We start from the raw sequence: 11,374 nt of genomic DNA on the forward strand, positions 1-11,374 counted from the left end.
TTTCCAACATAACTTCAATAAATCTGTTTGATCCTTTCTGGGTTGATGTGAGAAACCTGGAATTTGCTTTGTTTGGCAGAAGTTTCTTTTCTTTTTTTTTACTGAGGATCTGCTGGCTCGTAAGCTCGTGGTCTGTTGGACCTTCACTCATGCGCGTGTTCGTGCACGTTAACGTCACGTTTGTGGGCGTCGGAGTGGAAGCTGGGCAGCTGGATGCCAGCGGGGTCACAGATTTACCAGCTTCCCACCGCTCCACAACAAGCAGAAGCACGTTGTCATAGCAATCAGTGCTCTGGGTTTGTATCACAGCTTTCATCTAAGCCGAATCACATCAGTCTTTACCGTGTTCAGTCAAATTGAGTTTTTTTAAAAAAATAATATAGATGTCATTCAATAGTTTACCTGGTTATTAAATCCTGTCATCCGTGTTTTTCTACTCCAGTTTTCCTGCAGACGGGCAGCAGGTGGGCTGTCTTGATAATCATTCTCTCTCCCCAAGCATCCTTAACCTCTCCTCCTCCCACGCTCAGCTCCCAGGAGCTCCTCCTCACAGGAAGCGAAGCTCATCGCGCCTCGTAAAGCGGGATGAGGATGATCGGAGATCCTGAAGGACAGTGGTGAAGAAAGAATGGACAGAGCGTAAGGCGGAGAGCGTTGTCCTTCTGTGTCTGAACTCAGGGTTTTCCTCAGGTGTGATGGATGAGGAAGTTGTGGAGATGTGTTGGTGACGTGTCCTTCTGTGTTTTGCAGCTGATTCCAGAAGAACAACAGGTTGGAACAGAAGAATCCTCTGTGGAGACCAAACCAGGGTAACTGATTCCTTCACCCTCCTTCCTTCAAACCGGTTTATGACACTTTTGTGTACTTTTTCTTTGTGTCTGTTCAAGAACTGTAGCTGCTCTTTTGGTCGCCTGTGTCAGTTCAGGATGTTTCTTCCATCAATTATTTCACAGTTGGCAGCAAAATGCAGGATAAAGGTATTTTTTTTGTTGAGCAGAGAAGAAAATCTGCCCCAGAATCCAGCTAGAAGTGGATGAAACAGGATTGGTTGTTATTAGTGTGCTGAAAGTCATCAGTTGTAATAAAAACAGAAAGTCTTCATTGCTCAACGTTCTCCTGTCACTTTATTCTGTTGTTGAGGTCGTCTCTCACAGCCACTACGTACATTTTGCGCTTATTGCACGGATGAAAATTGGTCATTTGTGAATTTACGTGGAAAAAGGGAGAAAAGTTGTGGCCTTTTACGTGAAATGTTCACAGATGTATCACGAATGAACCACGTTAAAACCACGGAAGAAGTATGAATAAACACCCACAGAACGCATAAATCAACGCAAAAGCCACACAACATGCCAATCATGCATGAATCGTGCGTGATTATTGTGCTGTTTATATGCAATTTATCAGTGATTCGTACGTCAATTACGTACTTTTAACGTGACATGTGCGCCGAATACGCCACACAAAAGTTATACATCGGTGGTTCATGCGTGAAAAATCTGTTAGACAAACGTGGAACGGTCGTGGAAAGACACAAATTTGTGTATCCATTTGCAAAAATCAACCACAACTGCGTATGGTTAAGTAACAATTGCGTATAAACGACGTAAAATACAAACAAAATGGCGTAATTCTCAACCGACCAAAAGTTTTTATTGAACTTTATTCGAATTCATGTAAAACCCCCGTCAGCCGAAACGCTGGACGGACATCTGCGCACATCGACGAATGATGAATGCAAGATAAATGTATTAATCATGTATATCACGCATGTATCACGAAAGACCGACATTTCATGCGTGGAAAATGCACAAAATGTACATAATTGAATTAGCATAATTGCAACCAAAAGTTAATAATTGCTGCAACTTGAATAACGGATGTAAAGACGATGCTGAACGACATTTTGCTTCTATTCAGTTTTAATAAATATTGATTTGTTGTTTTTTTCTTGAGTGGTTTGCCAAGAATAAAGCTAAATTAGATTTGGAGGATTTCATTTGCTTTGATGACACCAAAGATTTTCAGTTTTGAAAAAAATAAACACTTTTGGATGAATTAAAGTATTAAAGGAACAATTATTTTCTTCCTTTAGAATTATTCCTAAAAATGTTCAGAATTTTTGTAAAACAAAAACTTGCACCAAAAATTTTGTTTATACAATCTGAAGTATCCAACGTCTTTCCTGCATCACTCAGCACTGTAACGATCTGTCCTGGAGAAAAAATAAACTGCATCCACTGCTTTCTGCTGTTATTACTATTTGAAAACAACTTTGCAGTCTTTTACAGCAAAATGGAAACCTTTTGAGCTTAAAAGCCATTGTGCTGCTCTTTCAAAGCGGCACAGCAGGCACACTTAGAGATTTCACCGAGTGACTGTTGAGACAGTAAACTGAAATCTGATGATGGATCCTTGTGTTAAATCAATGTAAATGTTTGGTGCAAAGTCCGTTAAAGCTTTGAACTAGTACAGGTTTTGGAGCCCAAACATTCTGCGAGCCTTTTTTTTTGTTTTTTAACCACCAAACTGTGACTGTGGAGCAAAAGCTGCTGCATGTTGTGGAGCGAGGGCGAGTCGATGAGTGTGTTTGTGGTGTGAGAAGGTCAGACCCCAGGAGAGACCTTTTCATGTCACTCAGCTCAGAGGGCTCATGCACACAGCGTCCCAAAGCTCCAGAGTGCACAGGTGGTGTTACCTGAGCTGTTTGACACAGACTGACCAACATGAGTGGTGAGTAAGAAACACAACTGTTCTGGGTTTTGTGTAGCAGTTCTTATAAATCTATGGGGACTGGAATGCGTGCATCAGAGCTAATGATGTGTGTGATTTGTTTGATATGAAGCAACACAGAAGTAATGAAGCCTTTCTGGATGTCTGAGGTGTCATTATAACAGACAGAAACTCTGCTTTCCTCCTACTGTTTTGTTTCTGACTTTGTGCTTTAATTGGTTGAAGCCTTTAACCCATTGTTTTCCTGTTTCTCTTTCTTTATTATTGTATCTTCATCCACTTTTTGCACTTAACTCCTTCTACAATGTTTCATCTATTTTAACCGTTCAACTATTCAAATGTTCAGCTCTTTCAGCTTTTTCCAGCTATGACTTTTAGTCCTTTAAATCCTGGAACTTTTCAAGATATTCCAGGATGTTTGCCTCCATTGAAATACATCTGAATCCTTGGTGCAGAAGCTTGCTGGCTCTGGCATTTTTCAGAAACATATTTTTTTGTTATTGTGCTGTTTTCCTTTTTTTTACTGTCAAATTTGATCATTTCTTTCTTTATTTATTTTTTTGTGCCAATTCTTACCCTTTAAGTTACTTTTTCATAACGCAATGTAGCATTGAACCCTGCATTTTCTTCTGGAAATGCAGCTTCTCCTAGTTTTTCCGCGTTTTGTTAAATTCTGTTGACATGTTTGCGATCATCGAAGTATTTTATTCCCAGCAATGATCATATGGAATTAAGTAATAACAGGTGAAACCCATACAGATGGTGGGCACGCCTGATCGGAGAAGGGATTTTTCAGAAATGTCATTATGTGATGAATATATTTAAACTATAAATGTATTTACAATTTAGAGTAAAAATGACTGATGGAGCTGCCATCTGAATTACAGCATTGTGGAGAATCCCGCTAAACAAATAGGAACTTGAAAACACAAACTTGATCCAATTTATAGTGATTTTTATCAACATACAGCTAAGTCATTAAAAACAAAAAACCTCTTTGTTAAGGTTAGGTAAATAGAGTCAAACCCAGATGCAGGAAATAGGGAATAGTTCCCAAACGCTGAATGTTCACAGCAGAACGACACAGACACCCTCATCAGTGATTACAGGCAGCTGTGACCGACCCAGGAAGAAGTCACAGCTAATCTGCAAGAACAAAGTACAAGAAAAGCAGAACAAAACAAAACCAAGGCGCGATTCATGACAATTTGACAGTATTTAGGCAAATTTACTCCCAGAAGCTTCACTTTATTTCTGTTTTTTGATGGAGCCTGAACACAGATTGACTCTTACTCTTTCAGATGAAACGTGACACAGACATGCGTGTTTTTGATCATTGCTGATTGGATCGCATATTTGTGCATTCCAACGTGCTCCCATACATGCGGTAAGAGGAGAAAAGCTCTGGAGTTTAGCTTCTATTGAAACTTAGAAAAACTGTTTGCTGCTGTGCTTCAGAAATGCAGCGTCTTGTTGCTTTAATACACTATAGGATCTTTTTTCAGCCATCTTGGAAAGCTGGATGAAGGACACTTTCAGTTTAACATGAAGGTGCATGTGACTAACGCATCTGATTGGCCCTCAGTTCTGTCGCTCAGCCTGTTGTTAGATAATTTGGACCAATGGTGTTCAGCCATGGGCCAAATAAGGGAAATGGGAGGGCTGCAGCGGGAGCAGGGGAATATAAAGTTGGGAGAAGCGCTCTTGTCTCAGCGGGAGAGATTAAGGAGTTGCTGAATTAATTGAACGGCGTTTGTTGCGGTCTGCAGTAACCAGAATTAAGAACCTTAAAAGAGGTTAAGTCTCCGTGCCTCAGTGTGGGAAAGAGACACTACATTATTGTATGGCTCTTTCGAAATTGCATTTCAAAATATGTGACGTTTATGGCTCTCTTGGCCAAAAAGGTTCCCGACCCCTGGTCTAGACACTGGATGGTCACATGACTTTATTCAAAGTCTGTCCACACATTGGACTGGAATGATGGACTGATCTGTTTTGATGACATCACATGTGTGCTTTCCACTGAAGCACTTGGTCGTCTCTACGTTAAGATACCTACCGTGTATCATTCCACATGGTATTTTCCAACATAACTATCATTTTGTCATCAGACAGCTTGATCTGGTTGGATTGTTGAAATAAAAATCATTTAATCAATTAAGTAGATTAATCGTTGTACCCCTAATTTATGCTTTAAAGACCATAAAGAAAACCATGAAAGCAATGATCAGTGTCAAAGTGAGCTTGACTTTTAAATCTTTTGCTTTTACTTTTACTTGAGTTCACAACTTTCTGAGCTAAAATAAACAAATCCAAAGGCCCAATTCTGTATTTTCTCTGTAGTTTCCCATGAGACCTGCCTTCTCGACCAGGCTCTGGAGCTTATTATAAGCGAGAAGCCTCCCAACAGTGCAAGTCTCATCCTGAACGAGGATGCAGAGAAGCTTCCACTGCCCAACAGAGGAGATCTGAGGAGGTGTCTACGCAGGGTCATGGAGAAGAGAGCCAGCAGCGTGAGGGACCGGGTCACCTCCTTCAGCAGGAGCAGCCTGAGAGGCTTCTTCCAGAGGAACCTGTTTGTTCTGTTCACTGTTGCTGCCGTCGCTTTAGGTGAGTGTGACAGGAAGTGTGATGGTTTTCTCTCGTGTCTCTTCTTTGATTTTTGTGTGTTTGTCTCCGTTTGCAGGTGCGATCCTTGGTTTTTCTCTTCGTCCTCACGATCTTTCCCTGAAGGAGATCAAATACTTTGCTTTTCCTGGAGAGCTCCTGATGAGAATGCTGCAGATGCTCGTCCTCCCTCTCATCGTCTCAAGTTTGGTTACAGGTTTGCTCCTCACCAGCACGGATAGAAAAGTGTGATCAAACAAACAACAGACTTGATGCCAACACTAAGACATGGCTCTCTGGCTCAGGTATCTCCTCTTTGGACAGCAAGGCGTCGGGTAAGATGGGCGCGCGAGCCGTGGCCTACTACATGGTCACCACGCTGGTTGCCGTGTTCATTGGGATCGTGATCGTTGTGATCATTCGGCCTGGGAAAGGCAGCAGGGACAGTCCCGTGACTAAAAGCGGACACATTGAACCAGTTCAGGCTGCTGATGCTTTTCTGGATCTCATTAGGTAAAAACCCAATAACTTTCATCAAACAAACACCTCAGTAACAACTGCCCAAAAGGGTGGATACGCGCTGTCTACGGGTGAAAAATGGGGACGGGTGTGCAGGGCATGCAAGTGGCTCGTACAAGATATCGAGGTTATAGACCACTCTGTAAGCCTGTGAAAAGAAAATGTTCTTAAACGTTTTCTGCGGGCGACATGTCCAAATGAACACTTTCACAACACTCAAGGGGAATTATCCTGCGGACTGTGCAAAGAACCTGTTACCACTGTTGACGTGATAAATGCGCACAGCCTGACTGTTAGAAATGAGGAAATCAGCCAGAGTGTATTTTATGTTGCCATCCAACGTACCGTGCGCGGTACTCGCACCTCACCAACAACCAGAGTACGGCGTGAGGACACATCACCCGCATGCATGCAACTTCCATTATTGCTACAAATACTTCACGATACACTTACAACATTTACCACAATGGTACGTTCAATTTTCATGACCTCCCTTGAGATGGCTGTACGAGTCTCAAGCCACACCTGCCCTCCCCTTAAGATGCAGCCGCTCTTCTCTACAACCCTCAGTGGACCTGCACAACCCAAAAACCTGCATCACCTGTATGGGTCGCCCCCCCCCATACAGGTGCATGTGACTAAGGCTTTAGTAACATTTGCAAATTGAATTATTGATCTGTTTTAGAAAGACTGGTAACTTTTAAAAGATAAAATTGTTATCATACGTGTTGGAAAATTCCTAACCTGCCGTGGTTCGTCATTTAATTGTTTTTTTCACATCCAGGAACATGTTTCCTCCCAATCTGGTAGAAGCTTGCTTTAAGCAGGTAAAAGTTTGATTAATTTTTTGATTGAAACAGATTCAGTTTTCCCCTCGTTTTTCTTTACTCCAAACCTGAATCATGTGTTGATTTAACTGTGTTTTTTGTAGTATAAAACTGTGTATAAGAAGACTGTCTACACCAGAAACGTGACAGTGACTCTGAATTTCACCGACTCTCTCAATGTGACGGAGTATGACCTGCGGGCGAACTTCAGCAGGGTGTTGCACACCATGCAGGTAAACTGATGGCTTGTTTGGCTGATTGCTCAGCTCTGAGCTCAACACTTAAACTCATGGGTACTTGTGTACTGCTTTGATTTTCTGCAAAGGAGACGGTGGAGGAGACCGTTCCTGTGGCTGGCTCCTCAGGTGGAGTGAACGCTCTGGGTCTGGTAGTCTTCTCCATGTGCTTCGGTCTGGTCATTGGTAACATGAAACAGCAGGGCCAGGCTCTGAGGAACTTCTTTGACTGCTTGAATGAAGCCATCATGAGGTTGGTGGCCATCATCATATGGTAAGAAAAACACCCTAACATGTTTTCCTCAAACAAAGATAAATTAAAAAAGAAGTTAAGTGCTTGTCTTGTGGCGCGGTCATATTTTTCATGAATCACCTTACTTGACAGGTACGCTCCAGTGGGTATAATGTTCCTGATTGCAGGGAAGATAGTAGAGATGAAGGATCTGGCAGAAGTGGGTGGCCAGTTGGGAATGTACACGGTTTCGGTCATTGTGGGTCTGTTCATCCACGGTCTCTTTGTCCTGCCTCTACTCTTCTTCCTGGTGACCCGGAAGAACCCCTACAGCTTCATTGGGGGGTTGCTGCAAGCTCTCATCACTGCTCTGGGGACTTCTTCTAGGTCAGTAATATCTTTTTATTCCCTTTTAACAACTGTACAGATGTACGGTTAATTTCACAGTTTCACGACGGCCAATTTAGCTTCACCTGTTCTTGTTCATGGACTGGGTCGTGCCTGAACAAGTAACTCTTTGAGCCCTTTCTATAAGGCGTCCTCCAGGGACCAGTGGCACAACAGAACAAACACCCAGTATACCAAGCTAAAATAAGCAAATGAAGCTTGTTTCCACTCCAACGAAACGCATTTCTACCACCGAAGGGTCAAAGTTACAGAATGGAAATACCTAACAGGGACGGCAGCTGTAATGCTCGTGCAAGCTGGATGGTTGATGACGCTGGCTTGAAGTTGAGTCATAGCATCTTGACTTCTGGTCTTTCTTGAAACACATTTGCCACTCACCCATTGGCCTCTCTGAAGAGTGGCTGGATAAGAATTAGCAACTTAGAGGTCGATTCCAATCCTTCCATCATTGTATTGTGTGGTGTTTACTGGTGCCTTGGGGCCAGAAAATGGGGAGAGATATATGTTCAGTTTGTGTTTGACAGTGCAGGGCTCTATTGGGGTCTATAGACTGTAACATCTTCCCAAAACATTGGTGTCGAGACACAGAACTGCTCAGGATGATCCCTCAGGGGTGACCTAATTCTATGTCATGGGCCTTAATTTAATTCCAATGCAATTTCACACCCAAACATCAGTTTTTCCTCACAGATTTATTCTTCTGTTTTTCCATGAAACAAAACTTTGCTTGAAGGCGTGCTTGTTTGTCCCATTGTCGTCTAGTTCTGCTACCCTGCCAATCACTTTCCGCTGTCTTGAGGAGAACAACCATGTGGACAAACGAGTGACACGTTTTGTCCTTCCTGTGGGCGCCACCATCAACATGGATGGCACCGCCCTCTACGAGGCTGTGGCGGCCATTTTTATTGCTCAAGTCAATGACATGGATCTTAACTTTGGGCAGATTCTCACTATCAGGTAATCCAAAACTTCATTTTTGAGCATTGGAAATCATAATTCAGTAACTTTGTATTTTAAAATAAAATTATTGTATGTCTCTGATTTGTGAAACAGCAACAGTAGGCTTTCTGCACTGAAGTAAAAGTGATGGTTTCTTGCATAGTTTCATTACTCCACTATTCCCACTATGAGGCCCATATGCTGTTTGTTTGTTTCCTTTTATTAAATGTCTTCATATTCCTCTCCATCCTTTTCACCGCCTACTCAGTATCACAGCAACTGCTGCCAGCATCGGAGCAGCAGGCATCCCTCAGGCTGGCCTGGTTACCATGGTGATCGTGTTGACATCAGTAGGACTGCCCACCGAGGACATAACGCTGATAATCGCTGTGGATTGGTTCCTGTGAGTTAAATGTCATCTTGATGGGGATTGGTTTGGGATGGAGCTGGTTTACATGTCTTCAGTCAGGTCAGAGGTCGGACAGCAACACAGGTTGATGGTGTAACTAAGACAGGAAGTCTCTCAAAAAAAGGTGTATTTTCTCTCTCTAAGTCTTTCTTTATCTTATTTTTCCCCTCATGGCTTCAGAGATCGTTTGCGCACAACCACCAACGTGCTGGGCGACTCGCTGGGGGCTGGCATCGTGGAGCACCTGTCTCGTGAAGAGCTGCAAAATCAAGATGCTGAAATGCACGACTCAGTACTTGAGGCGAGCGAGAAGCCCTACCAGCTGATATGCCAGGAAAACGACACGATCAACCACATCAACAGTGAAACCACTATGTAAACCTAAAGACCATGTGTTGGAAAATCCTCGCAAAAACATCAGGGTCTTAGAGGAAAACTCATGGGCATCTTATTTTATGTTGTCTTTTTTTATTTTATTTAAAGACATACCAGACACAGATGTGATGGAGAGTGTGGCTCAAATATCTGTAAATAGGGCTCTAGCACAGCAGAATCACGTGTATAAATATGAACAAACAGAAGGGAAATCTTTAAGTTGAGGGCAGAGATCGCAATAGAATCCACAAGATTTTCAAAATAAAATGCAGCATGTGGGCTGCATGATCGCAATCTCACCCAAAAGGCTTGTGAATGGCGGTGTGAGAATCTCTAAATCTCCAATGGGATTTCATACAACCAACCAACGCACCCTACTTAAGGCTAATGTACACCGGGCTCGGAAATGCGCATTCAAGTGACCACTTCCTGTGAAAAGTCTATGTAAATGCCTGTTTTCAGATAGGTACATAAAAAAAACGCTTCAAAAGTTAAACCAGTTGAACTTTGATCACTCAGGGACCTGGATTTGGTAGTGACATTTTAATTCACGGACGTGATCATGGAGGAGAAATTAATAATTGTAGTTTGTGCCCGGCCAGAATTCTATGACACCAAGTCTTTCATATATATCAAAATAAATCGGTGAAAGACAAAACCTGGAGCAAAATTTTTGAGATTTGCACCGCTTTGACATTTCACACCACGCCTCTTTCAACTGTAGGTGGTGGACATGCACTAGTATTGGATAACAGGAGTCTAGTGTAAACACCATTGGCTAAAAATACACACAAGAACGCGAAGAACACGTGCCTGGTGTGTACGTATCGTTAGGCATAGCTGCGTTTATGGGTGACGCCCTGTACAATCCTGTTCAGGGGACGTACAATTTGAAAACCGCTTGCTGAGACAGAGGAGTGAACACTTATTCAAGACATAAAGGTGAACTAGGTAAGATGCAGGCATGTCGTATGGATTTTTCATTTTTGAAACCCCTCCCAAATCCAGCACACTGTGCAAGAAAGCCCGTTAGTGCTGTTAACATGATGAGTTCACGGTTCTCACATGCACATACAAATACATCATGAGACAATGATACACTTACCACACGCTCAACAATGGTACGTTCCATTTTCATGACGTCCCTTGAGGTGGCACACCTGCGCTCCGTTAACGATGCAGTCGCACCTGTCTACGACTGTCTACGGGCCTAGACAACCCAAAAACCTGCAACATTCATTGGGGTTAACCCCCCCATACAGGTGAATGTGACTAAGGCTTTATCCCAAGTACTGTGTCTGATCTGGCTGGCTGACAACATTTTAAAACGTGACCTGAGACACGAAAATAGCAAGAAATGAAGAGCTTATCATCTATTTTCTGAGTCACGCGGGTTTGTCTTATGGGACACAGGTTTACAGAAAAGTTGTGGTTTGTGGTTGTCAGGTGGAATTTCTCTTCTTTAAGGCGCAAAACATCGTTTATAAAAGATAAACTTAATCAGTCAACTTTACAGAATCATTTTTACAACATTTTCTTATTAGCAACAGAGAAACATTATTTCAAAATAAGATACCAATCCAAGTCATCAGTATCTGGTGACTCTTCAAATCAATTTTTTGCATTTCATATTTACCTTACAAACCACTATTTCTATTCTCTTCTGGGTTTTTGAGTTTCCATAGTAACAAATAAATCAGAATGTAAATAAATAATGTTTTGTTTTTTGCTATGTGCTGGTCAGGTTTTCTTACTGAATGTATCGTTTAACATTGAATGTACTTGAGTGTTAAATGCAGGAAATCTTAAAAAAAAAGACAACTTAATTTTACATTGTGCTTTCTACATTGTTGTGATTTAATATACATTTGATGGTGTTGTGTTTAAACAGTATGTTAATTAACAGGCAAGTTTCCAAAATCTCAAACAAGTTAAATTTATATATTTTACTTGTTTGATTCAACTTTTTTGCCACAGTTATATTCCATATTCCTAATATTATTCAGCAGATTACTTTGTAATTTTCCAATTCTAAATATTTATCGTGAGGCATAAAGTTTTTATGGTTGTGTTTAAGAAGTGCATTGAA

General features: G+C 41.8%; 1 protein-coding gene across 3 annotated transcripts; it reads left to right on the forward strand.

Moving 5' to 3' along the window:
- The first annotated feature begins 497 nt into the window (after window positions 1-497).
- slc1a6 (solute carrier family 1 member 6) lies at window positions 498-10,994 on the forward strand. Of its 3 annotated transcripts, none has more exons than XM_011474535.4 (12): window positions 498-639; window positions 751-809; window positions 5,077-5,343; window positions 5,420-5,557; window positions 5,646-5,853; window positions 6,644-6,686; window positions 6,791-6,919; window positions 7,012-7,196; window positions 7,308-7,541; window positions 8,325-8,519; window positions 8,770-8,904; window positions 9,091-10,994. In XM_011474535.4, the coding sequence occupies exons 3-12, from the start codon at window positions 5,226-5,228 to the stop codon at window positions 9,287-9,289; spliced, it is 1,584 nt and encodes a 527-aa protein (XP_011472837.1). In that variant the 5' UTR covers window positions 498-639; window positions 751-809; window positions 5,077-5,225; the 3' UTR covers window positions 9,290-10,994. The 3 variants fall into 3 exon arrangements, with proteins under 3 accessions (XP_011472837.1, XP_020558396.1, XP_023810341.1); XM_020702737.3 differs by having other exon boundaries at window positions 7,015-7,196; XM_023954573.2 differs by lacking the exon at window positions 498-639 and having other exon boundaries at window positions 670-809.
- Window positions 10,995-11,374: the final 380 nt, after the last annotated feature.

Source organism: Oryzias latipes, chromosome 4, assembly GCF_053564925.1.
Source record: "Oryzias latipes strain Hd-rR chromosome 4, Olatipes_Hd-rR_3.1".
Taxonomy (NCBI): domain Eukaryota; kingdom Metazoa; phylum Chordata; class Actinopteri; order Beloniformes; family Adrianichthyidae; genus Oryzias; species Oryzias latipes.